The sequence below is a fragment of the Crocodylus porosus genome, unplaced genomic scaffold, assembly GCF_001723895.1.
Source record: "Crocodylus porosus isolate Cpor-Errol unplaced genomic scaffold, CroPor_comp1, whole genome shotgun sequence".
Lineage (NCBI taxonomy): Eukaryota > Metazoa > Chordata > Crocodylia > Crocodylidae > Crocodylus > Crocodylus porosus.
The window spans coordinates 3325134-3343466 of record NW_017728949.1 but is presented as its reverse complement, the minus strand read 5'-3'; the positions used below and the strand labels follow the sequence as shown (position 1 = coordinate 3343466).

At 43.6% G+C, this 18333-nt stretch overlaps 1 protein-coding gene across 1 annotated transcript in view; it reads right to left on the bottom strand.

Moving 5' to 3' along the window:
• Positions 1 to 18333, bottom strand: part of NOP58 (NOP58 ribonucleoprotein) — a 43871-nt gene that overhangs the window by 21527 nt on the left and 4011 nt on the right. The window contains exons 2-7 of the mRNA XM_019553815.1: positions 14766 to 14842; positions 12992 to 13044; positions 10719 to 10843; positions 9372 to 9508; positions 6672 to 6736; positions 2354 to 2488 (exon numbers count right to left, since the gene is read on the bottom strand). Coding sequence (XP_019409360.1) covers positions 2354 to 2488; positions 6672 to 6736; positions 9372 to 9508; positions 10719 to 10843; positions 12992 to 13044; positions 14766 to 14842 — 592 coding nt within the window. The remainder of the gene's footprint in view (positions 1 to 2353; positions 2489 to 6671; positions 6737 to 9371; positions 9509 to 10718; positions 10844 to 12991; positions 13045 to 14765; positions 14843 to 18333) is intronic.

Genomic DNA, 18333 nt, shown 5'->3' with positions numbered 1-18333 from the left:
CGGAGCCTAACTGAGCCCTTTTTTTTTTTTTTTTTTTTTAATTAAATGATTAGGAAGTATAATCAAGTGAACAAATTGGCACCAGGATTAAAGATCACCCAAAATGACATACTTCAGCATTTTAAGATATGGGCTCAAGCTCAAAACAAGGGGCAAGCAAAACATCACTCATGGACGACATCTGGCCCCCCAGGAGATTTCACCCAGCCTGTGGGCAGGTGCCCACCAATTAATTGTATCCTGCCTGGCTGGCAGCTGCCCCTGCTGCACTCACATGGGGCCCAAGCCCCACCCACTCCCGCTGGGGAAGAGCACTGCGCTCCCACCCTTGTGCAGGGGAGAGCCCCGGCCAGCACACAGCTTCCTGATGGGGCCACTACTGCGAGTGGGGGCAGGGGATGGACTACTTCAGCTTCCCTGTTTCCTCGTCACGGCCCTGCTGCAGCACTCTGGGCAGCAAGTAGGGAATCACTGGCAGCGGGCGCGGCGGGGGGAAGCCCCATGCAATGAAGCTGGTGGCCTTTGCTGCTCCCTGCTTCCATGTACAGGTTCTGGGACTCTGCTGGAAGTTGTGCGGAGCCCCATGCAACCGAGCTAGGCCAGGCCACTAGCTCCACTACACGGGGCTCCCCCCGTGTGGCACCTCTGGCCAGGTCCTGGGAGCTGCATGTGAGATACGGGGAGCCTTGTGCAATGGAGGCAGGGTAGCCTGGCCCCACTCCCTGCCACCACGTGCAGTTCCTGCAAGAGGCCAGAGCTGTGTGCTGCCACCTGCGTGGCCCATGAGCGCACCGACGGCCTGGTGATTCCTCCTGCCGCTGGCAGCAGGGGCTGCGCACCATGCAGGGGGGGATGTGTATGTGTGCACACCCTTCACAACCACACCTGTCCACACACCACACTTGCTCATGCCCCCCTCCACCCTCCCATACATGCAGCCACACACATACATACCCCACCACACACAATAAAATCTTACTCTTGTATATTTTTGAGCTAGTAGGCAATCAAAATTCCTCTATCTACACTATGCAAATACATGTTAATTGGGACAAAAATATTTTCTGAAATTAAATTAAAACGTTATAGTAGAAATTTGATTTTTTGCATATGATTTGTTGTTTTTTCCAGTTCCAAGATGGGAACCCTTCCCCACTTCCCAAAAGGGGTACTTCTGGGTAAGGCGAGGGACTTCTGGTGGCAGGGGTCAGGGGGTGGGACTTCTGGTCCCAAGATAGGAACCAGGAGCAGGGCATGTCAAGGGGTGAGGCTACCTTTGCGGCCCCTGTCAACTCACCAAAACTTAGTAAGCAGCCCTTCAGCTGAAATAATTGCCCACCCCTGCTCTAGACCCACCAGACAAAAGGAAAATTCCAGGGAGAGTGAAGTCAGTTTACCACTAACCCATTCTACTTTATTTTACTCAGATACACTACATAAAAGTCTCCTGAAGCCACAAGTTTTTCTCTGTACTACAAACCTGCCATAGTGCCGTAAAAAAAATCAATAAAAAATTATTACAAGTTGCAAAGCAAGTGCCCACAAGAGTAAAGCAACCATTACTTCTGCTCCAAGGAATAAATATAACCAGCTGTGGTCTCAGTGAACACTCACAAAGAGCCAGCTCAGCTTTTATCTTGACATCAGTTTTAGCCAGTTCATTCCCAAAGTGTGGTCTGTCAACTTATGGTGATCTAAAGGGGACTTGCTGGTAGTCTGTGGAAAGCTGGCAAGTCATGCGGTATTCTCTGCAAAAGACGGTTGAAAGGCGACCTTGTGGCTGCCTATAAATTCATCATTGGGGCGCAGAAGGGAATTGGTGAGGCTGTACTCACCAAGGCACCCCTGGGGGGTCACAAGAAATAATGGCCATAAGCTAGCAGAGAGCAGATTTAGACTGGACATTAGGAGGAACTTCACAGCTAAGGTGGCCAAGGTATGGAACGGGCTCCCATGGGAGGTGGTGCTCTTCCCTACCCTGGGTGTCTTCAAGAGGAGGTTGGATGGGCATCTGGCTAGGGTAGTCTGAACCCACCATTCTTTCCTGTCTATGCAGGGGGTCAGACACAATGATCTATTGAGGTCCCTTCCAACCCTAACATCTATGAATCTATTAGTCCTTTCTTGTTTCTGTACCACTAAATTGCATCAAAATGGGAGGGGGGGAGGAGGAAGGGAAGGAAAACCATATAAAAACCATTGCTTAAGTTGTCACTGGAGCAGATGTGATCAAGAACAGTAGGACTGGTGTACATAAGCAGTGAATAACAGGTTAGCTGATCCACATGGCACTATTACGTTGTGGTCTGTACTAATGCTCAGCGTTCAACCACACAAGGTCATCATTACTCACCGACTTTCTGCACACATTTACAGTATGTTAAGTTATCTGTAATGATCTTGCCCAGTTCAGGGAAGTGCCAGCCATACCATTCCCTACACCGCATAATATAGTTATTCAGCTCTTTATCCAGATCATCAAGAAGGGCTGCAGAAGACAAAAGAACAGACATGGTTTAAAAAAACAGTTAAAGGAACATGGCAATTCAAGTCAATAGCTCTGAAGCTGCAAAGGAAATAAAGGAGTTTCACAGCACTTCTCTGATATGAAAAACTGCAATTTTAAGATTGGTCAACACTACTTAACAATTTTTAAATCAGTTCAGAATCTTCCAGTAGAAACGTATTTTAACCAGTCAAACTGCATGCAAAGAGCTATGCTAAAAGAACATTACTCAGGTTGCACTCAAATGTTTGGAAATGATGGATTTGAAGCTGGACAGGCATATGCATGATAAAACTCTCCTTCGTGACATGATCTCACACTATTTCCACAGGACCCTTGCCTTATTCTGCACAGAAGATGGGTGGTACTCCCTTCAACAAACCAATAGTCAGTATTTTGTTTTCTTCTCATTCTTTGGTGTTTCCCCATATCTTAGCAGTATTCAATTCAAACCCTGCTCTGAAAACAGCGTATTTTCTATCTTTAAATGGGAGCGTGCCACAGAACAGCTGAGTGCTTCACAAGTAGTGCCTTAATTTCCAAGCAAATCTATGACATGAGAGCAGACTACTACCCATTTTACAGATAGGTAATTTAATTTACGGTCAATTAATTTATGGCCAAAAACCAAGATCCGCCAATTTTGGGATCCAATTTTGGAAGTATATGGCACCTGATCTTTCTAAGCATATACAGCACTATACAGTATTTTACACAGTCCAAATAAAGCTTTAGTTGCAGTCAAGAGCACACCAGTGTTCTGCCAATGAGAAGTTAAGGTCTCGAACCAGAGGACAGAAAATAAGAAAGACCCAACCCTGATAGATAAAGAGTTTGGTTAAGGATCTTGACTAGCAACACAAAGCTTAAGCTGGTTGCAGTAAAATCCAGTTTTCGAAGGAAGCATTTCACTGCTTTAACCATGACACCATTTTTTTTTCTGCTTCATTCACTGCATACCTTCCATCTTCTGCAACCAATGAGACAGTATGGGTTCTTTGGCCTCCTTACTACACAGCTCTAGGTCAAAGCTGGGCACTGTGCATCACAAAACACATGGATCCCATGGAATGAAACAGTGGTGGCTGTTAAGACTGCACTGACAGCTGTAAATCTGTCCTGTCCTAACTCCTTACCGCTTGTTTCTCCAACCTGAATAACGTTGATTTAATGTAATTTTTGTATTTAATTTACTAGATTTTCAAATAGCACACTGAAAGTACAGGAATCATGTGACAAATATTCCAACCTGCTGGCCATCCAGTACAAATATCTTAGCCAATTGAGAGAGCAGAGCAACCAAATTTGCATGCTGCCAACAGCAAAGGGAAGTGGGGCACACTTAACCAGAGTTTCAATTAGATTGTTCCTTTGATGTCAACAAGGATTTGAAACATAGGATCTATTCTGTGCACTAGAGACGAAAGAGAGCTCTACTGAATCAAGTGTTTATTGCCTGTAACAGCTCTACCAAGTACATGGAAAATGCATTTTCCAAAGTCTTAAAACTGGCAACATTTGGTGATTTTCTTTGGTATAGCAGAAGTTATCAGTGACATAAAGAATCATCTTCCTGCCAAATTCTGCATGCCAAGTCCAACCCAAAAAGCAGTAAACTACTCAAAAGAAACAAAAAAAAGACTACCAGAACCTTCTCAAGTGAGGGAAGGGAAAAAAACCACAATATTTTTCACTGGCCTCATCTCAGGAAGGACCAATGTTTCATCCTAAGTAGCATGTTTGGCAAAATTTTAAGCAACTGAAAACAACCAAGCACATTTAAAGGTAGGGCTGCCATGCCAGCCAAGGTAAGATGTCAGTTTGTGAAAACGAAGCTGCAATGGTAGGAACAAGGAAAAATTCCCAAGAATTACTTCATTTGCCTTTCATCTTCAGATAAATTATACTGCTGGAACCAGGTATTTTTTTCTAAGATTAATTTTATTGGGCAATGTGCACTACACTGTTACACACAAAGCTACTCTGAAAGACATTTTGAAAAGTTTAACTAGTGTTAATGGGCTTGGCACACCTCACCTAGAAAGAGTTCTATTTAAATGTGCAAATGGGAATTCAGAATTATGAACTGCATTCTATTCTCAGCCTGTCCTGCTGTGCTTTGGTTTTATACTTCTGAGGACAAATGATCACGAAGATAATAATTTTTATTACTTTTTAATCACAAGGACTTGGTGGTGGTAGAGTAATGTTGTAGTTGTGATAATCAAAAGAATTATGTAAGAGGCAAGGATTTTTGTGGAAAGAAACTTTTGAATAGAAGGCAGGTAGGTGACCCAATGAAGAATGCCTTGCATTTGAAAGCTTGTCTAATTATCCCAACCGTGCAGTTGGTCCAATATCACTCACAAAAATTCTTGCCTATCGCAGGGACATGTCATGCAAATGACACGTTTTTTCTATGTAGCCTACGATGCATCTCCCCAATGGTGGTGGCAGCAGCAGCCACACTGAAAATTTTGCTCCTCCTTTCCTTATCTGGAAACATTAAGTCAGGCATTCAGGAGGATAGACTAAAACGGCCTCAGGTGTAAACCGTAATGATCTGCTTTGGAAAAAAAAAAAGGATACAACTGCCAACAGCTATCCTCTTCCACTACTTGATATATAAATTATAGTGGCACCTTGAGGCTCAGAGGAGGACTTGGGCCCCTCTTATGTAATATACTGTACTGTATCTGTAGAGATAGATACAAAACAGTGGAGGGGTAACATACAATGTTCAAGTCACTATAAATCAGGGGAGGGAAAAGTTTGGCCTGCCAGCCAGATCTAGCCAGTAGCAGACTCTATTTCCCAGCAGCCCCTGCCCACATCACTGGGGCAGGCTTCCATGAAGACCCCAGCAGTAGCCACTCTGCTATAGTGCAGGGCCAGGGTTTCCACGGAGACCAACCCCAGCAGTACTGGCAGGCAGCAGCAGGGCCAGCTGTGCTGTGAGCAGAAGCAGGGTGGGCAGTAGTGGCGCCACTGGGAGAGGTGGCTACGGGGAATTTTGGGGCAACTATAGCCCCCCTAAACGCCTCCTCCAATGCTGACCCTACCGGAGGAGTGCAAAGCTGTTCTGCAGCCGGGCTGGGATCTTGGAGCGGTGACAGTGTGGTCCAGAGCTGGGGCAGAGTTGTGATCTGCAGCCTGTATGCCCCAGGCAGAAGTGCACAGGCTGAAAAATCACAGCTCTGTCCCAGGTTTGGACCACGCTGTCACCGCTGCAAGATCACAGTCCAGCTGCAGAGGAGCTCCACACCCTGGCCAGCACGGCTGGGGCCAGTCTCCACGGAAACCTTGGCCCCACACTATCACAGCGCAGCTGCTGGTGAGGCTTTCATGGAAACTAGCCCCAGCCATGTAGGCAAGGGCTGCTGGGAAACGGAATCTGGCCACCAGCCAGATTTACCATTTTGCCTACCCCTTCTATAAATGAACAGTAAACTATTTCCAGGCATTTGCTTCGCTTCGATGAGCTGTGTTCCAGATTAAATTCAAGTCTCAATTTGTGTCCAAGGTCAGCAAGAAAAGATCACAAAAGTTTCAAAAATGTAATTATGAAAGCGAGAGCCAATAAAATTCTGAGCTGTCAAGATGCCAGGTTTAAGTCCATAGGGGGAAAACAAGTTTTTAGCTGTGATGACTGAGTCATGTGAACTGATTTAAAACGGTAAACAAGAACGGAAGCAAGAGGCTCTCTTCTTCACGTAGTGTCTCTTCAGTTAGCAGATGAGCTATATTCTTATTTACATTACAACAAGGTAAAACACCTACTATATATAGTCCACTTAACCCCCAAGGCTACAGCAGTTTCTTTTAATTCAACACCAGCATTCCCATGTGTTGTCTCAGTGGTAGTGACGAAAGGCTGAATAACATCATTATTTTCAGTTGAACAAGATTCCATCATTGACAACAGTATGGGTTTTAAAGTGCCAAACAGTTTCATTCAACACTGCTTGACAATGGATACTTGTTTTGTGGATAAAGGACCATGGCTCCCAATGCTACCCAACTTGCACCTTTGCAAGCAAAAACCTTAGCTTAGTTGAGGCAAATTGCCCAGATGTACTATAATGTTAGTAGAAATTTTAAGACGTTAACATATGTAGCTGTCCTCCACAGAATCCTGAAACATTTAAAACCCAAATGTACTCACAGATTGCCTGGACAATCATTGTATCCACTTTGTCTGGACTGAACTTCAACTTGTATCGGGAGAGGCTGAGAACAAAACAACATTTATTAATTGTATCCTTTACTGCCCTGGCATTCCACTAAGAAGACCATGTATTTTCCACCTGTTTCATTTTGAATGAATCAGTTTACAGCTAGACTCATTCACACTTGCTTAATTTTATACCTTGGATTGACCTCTGCTGTGCAGTGCAAGAAGCTTGGAGAAGAACTGCTGTTATCTGCTCCCACAACAGCTGCTGCATACACACAACAGCCACTGTGAATGGCAGAACCAAGCCTGCCTGTACTATGCATGACAGTGGCAACAAATTTGTTGGCTATTTGTTCCTGAAAGTTTTGTCACAAAAATTAACTGACAGCACTATATCCTACTCTGCAACAGGTTGACTCTATCCTGAGGCATTTTAAAACAAAATCAACTTGTGAGTTACTCTGTAAAAGCCCTCTCCCACCACTAATCGTGGTTTTCTCTGTTAAAAATCCAAAATTCTGATAAACACCCCCAAATCTGTGTTTTTCTGTGATTAAAATGAAACGCCACTATATAGAGAGGTATCAGTTGAACACAATGGTTTTACTGATATATTCACAATTTTAAAGGGATTTGGAAGTCTACCAGTGCCTCCTCAATCATTATGATACAATAAATTCTAAATACCTATATTTTGGCACTTGATTTTCCATTTTTTAATCATGAAAAAAAATAATCAAGCTCTGCCTCCCCCCTTCATTCACTGGGACATGGGCCTAGCTGCGACTGTCTCCCTCACTGTTTTGTGGTGCTGAGCAGCCCTGGTATGATGTTGCCCCTCACTCCAGACTCAGGCTGGAGAGGGTGGAGGACTCTAACCTGCTGTCCCCAGCATGGGAGGGTGGAATGGGGTGGGGAAGCTCAAAGCTGCCACTGAGAGCACCTTGCCTGACAGGGTGAGGTGCCCCTGCCCCACACACCAACAGCAGAGTGGGGTAGCGCACAACTTTAAAAGAGGATTAAGGCATTAAAGGCAGAATTCTTGCAGAGCTGTAGTTTTGTAGAGAATTATACGTGACACAGGGTATCTGCTTCAGTTTAAATTCTTAAATGAAGCTAATTACCCCTTTCACTGAACCATGGATTTCCCCTCAAAAGAAGAAAACCCACGTTTTTCTCCCCTAAAGGAGAAAACTCATATTTTTCCAGAGGTAATGTGCAATAGGCTGGCTTTTTAGGGTTGGGTCTCAGTGCTGGCTGCCTGCCTGTTCAGGTCTAAACCTCCGCCTCACTCGCCTGCCATGCCTTGATGAAAAATAGGATTACTGTTTCTAAGGCAGGAGGCTGCCCATTGCTCACCCTTGATGCCAAGGGCCCTGTACATGCTCTGACCTCCCCTTACACATCCCATGCCCTGCTGATATTGATTCTCACATCCAGTCTTTCCCTATTATTAGTGATCACATCCAGTATTTCCCTATTTCACAATTCAGTAATTCTGCCCCTCACTAAGGCCATTCACATCTTTACTGCCCTCAACTGGGCCACTTCACTATCACTCGGCCCCACTTTGGACCTTCTGCCCCTTCTTAGGGCCACACAGCCTCACTTCAGGCCGCTTCTGTCGCTTAGCCCCTCTGGGCTGCTTCATTGTTGCCCTCCTCACTGGGGCCACCTGGGTCTTGCACCCTGTGAGGATCAGGTGGCCTGCGCTGTGCCTGACCCCTAACACTGGGGTCTTCCACCCTGTGGGCTCAGGTGGCTTCTGCTGTGCCTGGCCTCACTACTCTGGGCTCAGGTGTACCCCTCTGGGTTTACCTGGTCCAGGTCTCTTCCCTTGTCAGTAACCCGCCTATAGGCAGGAGCTGGGGTTTTCAGGGGCCCCCCCTTGCCTTTCACCAGGGAGGTAACTGGCCTGGCATTTCCTGGGGACTCTCCCACCACAGGGAGTCCCACCAGGCCACCCTTCCCCAGCAGGGTGCAGTTTCAGGTCATGCCCAGGACCAGGAGCCTCCAAACAATCCCCAGAGCTCCTGCCTTTATCTCCAAGGTCTTCCAGGAGTAGCTCAGCCTGATGTTGCCTCCTTGCCTGCTCAGCTCAGACTGCTGCTTCTCTCTCTGAGGGCCTGGGTTAAAATGGAGACTGCTCCACGCCGCCCCCAGCCAATCTCAGGGTCATGTGCTAACCTTGATGAGGCTAGCACCCATTTGTCAGCTGCTTCACTGCCAACTACAAACCTTCAAGTGGCAGGGACTGCAGGTGCCCTGCCACAAAATGGAAAACCCAGATCTCTACTTATCACACATTTGGGTTATGTGAAAAAAAACCCCAAACAACTAAAGCAGATTAGATACCCTGTGCCACCTGTAATACTCTGTGTAAAACTACAGCTCTGCAAGAACTCTGGAGAAAATCATACAAATTAAAACAAAACACTTTGGGTAAAGCCTAAACAAATATGTATGGGCCATATATACACCCATGGGCACCAATCACCATTAATGGCACAAGCACTTGCTTCCAGTGCACGACCTTACATATCAATGGGCTTATATTTAGGACCAAATCCCATGCTCATCCCATACCCAAGATTCACTAATATTTAAGGAAGCTTTGGGTGCACAAAAATGTAAAAGTGGGGCAAAGATGGTGGAAGGAAACAAAAATTGCCATCACTGGTAACTCACCTGTGCGCCAATCCTAGGCACATTGCTGCCATTTCCCGTGAAGGAAGGCCTGTGATAAGCCCCTCAACTTGTGAACGTATGCCCCTCATCAGCTCTGTAACCATTGGACTATGGATACAACTTAAGTTCAGTTTGTCCTAAAGAATGAAGATTATTAGGAATTAACCAAATTAAATCCTCTTAAAAGATTTTCCCTTTGAGTAACATTAGACTCTTACAGCTGTTCCCCTACTGGAGTCCACTGGTTAACCAACTACACAAAAATTTCTCTGACATCAGAGACAGCGAATAAAAAACAAACATTAACATTCCCAGCCCTGTATGTGCCCATGCCCCAGTAGTTCCCAAATTTTCTGGACAAATGATGGCCCCTTAAATTATCTGGGGATCATCAGGTGCCCTTCTCAAACTTCACTGAAAACACTAGAAAGGGAAACAGGGCCCACTGCAATCACAGACTAATTACCATGGCCTTGGAGACCATCAGCAGTTGTGGAGCAGTTTAAAATTAATTTCCCTTCCTCACCTCAAGATCAGATTCCAGGAACAAGATTTATGACTGAGGTCTTTGGTATTCTGCAGATACCCAGAATACTATAGCCAATTAGACATTATCTGGCAAGTTACAAAAGAAATCAAAGGGATTTAATTTGTAATGGATTATGAACACTTTATTTCAGTATTCCTTGTGTCAGTTGATTCACTGCCTACAATGCAAGCTAATTTTCAGTGTCTACAGATTTCTGTTTTGACAATTTGTGAAACTGCTGCAGGCCAGAATAGATCAGATAGCAAGCACAAGGCTTGGGCATCAGGGTTTGCTGCTCAGTAAAGCATGAGATAGTCTGAGGATCCAACACCAAGGATTTTAGAACCAGGAAACTAGTGCATCTCCCTTTTCTTCCATTTTGTGGCCAAGAATTGGAGAACATATGATACATTTAGCAGCTTGGTAAGGATGTGAACTCCCAGTAGACCTTGCCATAGCGATCAACAATGAACGGTGTAAATATCCAGGCTAATGTTCTTAAAGGATAAACACAAAAATAGTTCATACTGACATTTGCTAGATTAATGAGCTGAAACCATAATACAACAATGGCAAGTTCACTCACATCTGTCCATTTTACAGGCTACTCATTCATGCACAAGAAAACAATGTTTTATCTGTCTACGCTCAGTTCATACCTGGAAGTTTCTTTCTCCAAACAGGCTAGAATTTTCTTTAAACCAAAACCTAGCATCTGTAGCACATTACATGGCTACATTATTGCCAAACACAAGGGTCCTGTTCATAAGATCTCAGCAGCACAAAAAAAGGAACAGTACAGTAAAGCCAATTTTCACCTTTATGACACCTCCAAGTTTGGCATCTGCTATAGCCAGTTGCTCATGGGCATCTTTTGCTACTATCTTCTTCAGAATTTTCTTCAAGTTCTTGCTGAGTTTTCCCTCTACCAGAGCTGTAGATGCTGTAGAAGGGGAAAAGAGTATAAAGATACAACAACAACAACAAAAGCTTTCTAAAATCTGTTCAGAATAAGTAATGAAAAAAAATTCTCAGATACAACTTGACACATTCCCATTCACCCTACTGCAAAACACAACAATCAAAATCTCAGCTGTAACTATTTTTCCCCTGTGGTGGCTTAAATGGAATAAAGAAAAATAAAGTAAGATACTTGCACAGCTGTACTTGAATTCAAGAATAGTTCTCTCCCACGTCCTTATACTATCTATATAAAGAATCATGCTTACATTCCAATTCTGCTGAAAGTTTGTTAAAGGGATTCTACAAACACTCCCATATAATTTAGATAGATTACGAATATTCAGCGAAACCGGTCTGGGGCATCAGCACGTAATTTAAGTGTCCAAATCCTTTCCTGCTCTTTAAAGTCATGGTCATAAACTCCCATTACATAACATCTCAGTTAAAAATTTTGCTGCTTAATGTTACATCCTCCATGAGAGTTTACTGAAGCATGAAGTTTAATTGTGGTGGGGCAGGAAACAATCAGATATAGACCTTCTTAATGTATGTTGTGTGGATTTGAAAATGAAAGGCTTTTTTTAAACTCCACAAATATTAATAAAACTGTAAAAGCTTGACAATCCCACACTCTATACTTTAAGAAGGGACTTACACAACTCCCTTGACAGGTGACCTCCATGCTCCAGTGAAGTTATTTGGTTGATGTCACAGCTCCAACATAACTCATAGAAAAGTTAATGATCTGATTTCAAAAAATGTTAAAGGAACAGAATAAAATCGAAATGCTTTGATCAACATTCCTCTGACCAGTGCTCCCTGAGATGCTTACAATGAAGCTTTTAAGCTGACAAGCAATTCTTAATGCACTTAATAATATTTAAGCAGTGCTTAAATGCATATATAATATACCTAAAAAGCAGCTTACAAACTGAATGCTAAGAATATTTCTGTGAGATAGGCAAAACAAGTATCCTTTATTTCACAAAAGTAAAGAACTGGAAAAGAAGAAGTGGATAAATTGTCCAAGTCAGTCTGTAACAGACTAAATGATCTGAACCCTAGGACTGCTGGTACCATTCTGGATTAGGTACGTCCAGCTTACCCCATCCCATGGGGGGCTGGATCCAGATGCAATGGTGACTGTGGAGGTTAATGCAGCTATCATCCAACACCCTCCCCAGGTCCCCACCCCACAGCATAGCCTCCTGACTGGCTTCTATGCCTTGTCCCAAATTCCAGACCTGCCCGAGCTACATGCATGGCAAGTTCAACACCTCTGCTCTAGATAGTCTGCAAGATACGCAGGAAAAAAGAGCAATTTGAGCTTCTTATTTCCTTGCATCCCAAGTGTAAAGGCTTTTTAACATACTTTCCTTGGTGGGTTTTTTTTAAACTTACCCCAACTACTCCAGGGCAGTGAGACTCACTGTCAGATATGCCATTTATCACCAAAACGTTTATCAACCGAGTTTACATAGCACCACATACTATTCAAACAGAAGTCAGGCCACAACTAAATGATCGTTTAGCCTGTGTTCTTTTAGGATTTGATTATTCAGTGTCTGTAATATTAAATTTCCCAATTACTAGGAAACAATGAAGTGCCAGAATTTGCACATGGCTACAAATAATTTCAGAATGCGACTACCTAAAGAGAATTAAGCATTTTATACACTAGCCTAAACCATACAAAATGTACTTCCCTAACACAATGACAATAGCAGTCCCATTATATTTAGGACAGTATTTATCTGTTGTCTCAGTGGTAGTGACGAAATGTTGGACCAAATCATTTAGAATCAGTTGCAACAATAATGCATCATTAACAACAGAGTATAGAGCACATAAGAATATAAAGTTATCAAAATGTTCTTTCTGTCTGTATGCTGCCTGGGCAATTGACATTGGAGCAAAAACTAGACTTCAGTATTGTTTATCTAGCTCCCAGAGGCTTGAGATTGGCCTCATAAGACACAAAAAGAAGAAACAGTCTATTTTCTGAAAAGCTGTAACTTAAAATTAAACCTACACAACATAAGGGGATAAGAGGAAGAATACCGGATGAGCATTTATTTAAAAAGTACCCATTGAAAAGATCACAGTCAATTCTCTTATCTGTACTTACCAGCAAGTGCTTCTGTTGTATCCTGAAACTTTTCAAAATGTTTCAGCTTCACTCTAGATAAAAAAAAGAAGATATTTTAATATTATGGTTGACAGACTAATCTCTATTTAAACAAGCTGCATCATCTTTCTTATCCTATGCATCATAAAAGAAATGGATGAGGTATTAGCTTCCCTGATTCCCATCAAATATGTGGGATCCTATGTCCTTCTAAAAGCACAGGAGGTAGAAGTCTGAGTTTTGCCATCTCCCAACCACCAATTAAGGTAGAAGGGGTGTTCAGTCTTGAACTTCCTGATCAAGCTTCAGACTTGTATGTTTTCATCACCCAGGTCTCTCCAAACAACATCCTCAGATCTCCAAATAATAAGAGACCTGTGATCAAACATTTTTACTGGAAAAAAATCACAAGGAAGCAAGGGGGGAGGGGGAAACAAACACCTGAATCTGTGCTTTCTATATGACAGTTCACATCAAAAGACAGGCACCAACCATTCAATTGCAACACTGGTCCTTTGATTAACTTGCACCCTCAATGTTGCCTGACAAGTGACATTTCCTATCTCCCTAACTTTGAAACCGAATACTCTGCCTCTAGAACAATTTAAGTATCAGGTGGCAAAGACACAATGTAAATTCTGACTGCGTTTATTTTCACCAAAAGATTTTAAGTATGAACTACATTTTCACACACAGATGTCCCAACTCTTCCCAGCAAAATAGATGTTTGAATGTATTTTCAACTTTTAGCTAAAAACTGGGGAAACACTTTGAGCTCATGTATGGAAAAGATTTCCTATCTTCTCATCAGTTTACTCAACCCAAGCAATATATGAACAACAGTTCTTGGCTAAATTACCTCTTGTTAACTCCCCAGATTCAACCTCCTCCCCCTGCTCCTATAATCATCTTCCTCTTCAGTATCTAGAGAATTGCAGTTAAGAAGCCATCTCGACCCAGAACAATTTTATCAGGGCTCTAAGCCACTTGTGATTAAATACTGTTCTTTCTGAGGCAGATATCCACAACAGAAGCAAGGTCATATCCTCTAGAGTTACACTTGCATCAGCTCAAGGCTTATGCTAATGCTCTCTCAGGAACATAAGACAGACTGAAATCCTTAGTGGATCAGACCTAAGGGCCAGCTAAGGCAGCAAGGGATGTGGTGATAGCTCAGTAGATAAAACTGCTCTCTGACTTCAGAGTATCTCCTAGCTGGAAATATGGCAGATCCGACTAATGAATGGGCACCTGGAGACCTGGTAGGTCTGTTCTGGGCTGAAAACCCCGGAACTCCCAGCACCTGCTCTGTTAAATTGATATTCACTATTGGTATTAGCAATGACGCTTTGGGGAGCTTTCAGTTCACTGCAAGTGTGATAGGATCTAAAACCAAACAACTAAAGAAAATTTATTGAGAAGCAGAAACCTGGCTTTTTGTTCAGCTCCAATTATAATGTTGGATATTTTTATCTGTATAAATATCTGCTCCCTTTTGGAACACTGTTAAGTCCTAGGCCTCAGCTCCTCCAAGTGGCAGCAAGTTCCACAGTTTATTATGTGTTGTTGGGAAAAGTATTTCTTTTTACGGGTTTTTAATTTTTTACACTTATTTTCTCTGTACACCCACATGGTCTTATTTCAGATCATTTCTCTCACACTGAAGAACTTCAAACAGTATAAGCAGAATATAATATCTGCCCCACAAATCTCAGATGTGCAGACTTGTTTTTCCAAAGCCAGGACACTACTACTGCCTCATGGAAGTGCTTACATCTTGTTTGCTTTTTCAGGAGTTTCAAATTCTTTCCATAAGCTGTCAACTTCTTGGAGCTTCTTCTCATCTAGGACCTGCAAATAAAACAATTCTATTATTAAACTGATTTTTTTTTCAGAGTTTGGGATCAGCATTCATTATAGAAGCCCTTTTCTAGTGCCTAATGGAGTAAATAATAATTTTCATTGCTGATAAAGGTTAGGCCCCCCTCTCAACTTGAATGTTACAGTAATCTGATTTTCTTTTAAAAAAAACTAGACTCATTTCAGTCTCTTCTTGGCAAAGCCTTCTACCCAATGTCCTGGAAACAAACTGTCTACACATTCATGAATACTGGAACTCAAAACAAGCTGTCTTATAAAAAGAGAGGCCATTTTTAATAACACAAATCTTTCTCTTAACAGCATAATACAGATGGTAACACAACACCCAATCTGAATTCTGAAAACACTCAATTTAGGTAACCAATACCTTAGTTTAGTTTTGAACAAAAAAAGAATTCCTCTCCCCTTTTACTACAAAAAAACTGCATTAAATATCTGTAAGCATGCTTAATTTGTAGCATGCTGTCAATTCCTACACCACTACTACAGATCACAGCATTAAGTTTATTTTTTCAAAATTTATCAGAATACAACTCCTTAACATACTGTTTAAAGCCCCCTGAGGTTTGACCCCACAACTAAAATACAGAATAACTACAACTCTGTCAACTACAACTTGATTAATCAAGTCTACCTGAGCGTGTTAATTAGCACGCTTCAGCAGTCTTGCCGTCATGTGTATTCAGTGTCCCCGTGCTTCAAAGTGGCGGCAGGGGTGCTTTAAACTAAAACTCATTGAACGAACTTGTTTAAGTGCCCCCACCACCATTTTGAAATACAGGATGCTGAATACACAGGATGCTGCAGGAGTTTTAGAGTGCTCCCAAGAGTCACTTCAATTAAAGTGCCCACTCCTCCCACCCTGAGCATGTGTAAAGATGCCCAGAGTCCATGATCTTTCTTACAGACATATAAAGAAGTAGCAATAACAAAATTTGACAACCTGAAAAAGGAAGCAGCAGCCACCAGGGGAAAATTCAATAAAATCCAAATTAGATGCAACTCAGGGATTAGTTGGAGCAGCTACAATTGCGATGCAGGGTGAACTGGATGCTTCTCTACCTGACCCCTGTGAGATCCCATAGGAAAGCAATGAATAACCCTGAGCCCAGCCTCACTTCACAGCTGCACTCTCTGGAGTGACTCATTGGATACCAAGGGGTTTTCTTGCCACAGGAGGTGTCAGCAGTCAGGTGGAAAATGAATGTGATCTGTTGATTTAATGGAAGCTAGGTAAAAGTACAGGGGTAGGTGGTGTCATGTGTGTAAGTCACCAATCCTACATTGCCTTACTTTCAGAAGTTTCAGTTTTGCCAAACACTTGAGCTATCGCAAGGGACCATACTTCTGCATTAACAGCTGTTTTAGTAACTAATTTTTCTAGAGTTATTTTTAATGATATATATTTATTAAAGGAACTGTCATTTATTGAGATGCAAGTATCACACAAGTTTGCAGTTAACGCACTAACACAACCAGGTAAAGGATACTTTGTAGTTAAAGTCCTCCTGCCCATCCTAACGCTTTGTTCTGACAATGTGGGCATTGTAGTCATGCACTGGGATGCCTGAACTGTGCCACTAACTAACAGAGTCAAGAAGAGAAACTATTCTGTCATATAAAACAAATTTTGACCAGTACCACTATGCCATACGTCTCAAGCCATAAGTCTTCAACTTATTGCTCGCAGTTCTTTGTAGAACATGTAGGCATTTTTTTCTAAACTACATTCATTGTATTCCGTAAAGTACACGAATAAGAACATACATCAGGGCTCCTCTGTTATAACTTTGTCCAACAACCTTATAGGGTTGCATTTCAGGACGTGAAGGGGATGATCCAGGCCGTGATCCAGCCCATCGATTACTACCCCATGGTCCTAATCCATGTGGGTACTAAAGATGCGGCCAGGAGAAGCCCTGATCACCTGATGGCAGACTACCACGCTCTGGGGGGCGTGCTGAAGGAGGTAGGTGCACAGGTGGTTTTCTCTTCTGTCCTACCAGTGAGCGGATGTGGAAGACGGTATGCGACGTGCATCGCATAGACCAAGTGGCGGCTTTGGGAACGGTGTCTTGAGGCAGGCTTTGGCTTCCTCAACAACAACCCGCAAATCACGACAAGAGACATGCTCAGATGGGATGGGCTCCACCTTTCCCCTAAAGGTGGGCACGTGTTCTCTTCTAGGTTGTCGGATCTCCTCCGGTGGGCTTTAAACTAGGCTCATCAGGAGAAAGGGGAAGACGAGAATGGAGGAAGCACTGGACTGCCAAACCAAGCAACACCCACAAGTACAGCCCAGCCTAGACCGATGAGTGGAACATATACACAGGTAAGCAACAGGGGCCAGGGTAATGCTGAAAGTAGGGGGCCAGTGCACACATCCACAGGAGGCCTCAAATGCCTCTACACAAACGCTCGTAGTATGGGGAACAAGCAAGAGGAACTTACCATCCTGCCAGCTGACACCAACCCAGACATAGTGGGACTCGCTGAAACGTGGTGGGATCCAACGCATGACTGGACGGTGAATATCAAGGGCTATAGGCTGTAGAGGAGGGACAGGACAGGGAGGAAAGGTGGGGGTGTGATGCTTTACCTCAGGGAGGAATACACATCTTCATCAAGTAGCGCAGAATCAGAGGAGGGGCAATCTGAAGTGCTCTGGGTTAGAATACAAGGCAGTCAAGAGGAAAGAGACTTAATGGTGGGGGTCTACTATAGACCACCCAACCAAGGGAAAGAGCTAGACTGGGAATTCTTAAGTCAGCTCATGGAGTAGTTAGGTCAAAGGATGTGGTCATCATGGGTGACATGAACTTTCCAGACTTATGCTGGAAAGAGCAATCAGCCCGGTCTGACCCCTCACATAGGTTCCTAGCCCAACTGCAAGACCTCCATCTAACCCAGGAGGTACACAGCCCCACCATGGGAGACGCCTTGTTGCACCTGGTGCTGGCCACGGGTGACGACCTGGTGAGGGGGCTGCGGGTGCTCGACTACCTGGGCGACAGTGATCATCGCCTGCTGGAATTCACCATCCAGCACAAGGTGGCAAAGCCCTGCAGCAAGGCAGCAGCCCTACATTTCATCAGGAGGGCAAATTTCAATGAGCTAAGGAGAATAGTCAGGGAAGCACTGAGGTCCCGGAGGGGAGGGGAGCCAGGTGTCCAAGAAGAGTGGTCGCTCCATAAGGAGACAATCCTCCAAGCCCAAAGGGAGGCAATCCCAACACGGATCAAAGGGGGCAGGAGGGCGCAAAAGCCCCCATGGCTCACCAAAAGCATCCTGGAATGTCTCCTAGCTAAAAGGGAGGTGCACACCCAATGGCAGGGAGGGGCTATCACCAGGGAGGACAATATTGTGGTTGCTGAGGGCTGCAGGGGGGCAGTCAGGGAGGCCAAGGCAGAGATGGAACTGGGACTAGCTTCCCGGATCAAGGACAACAAGAAGTCCTTTTT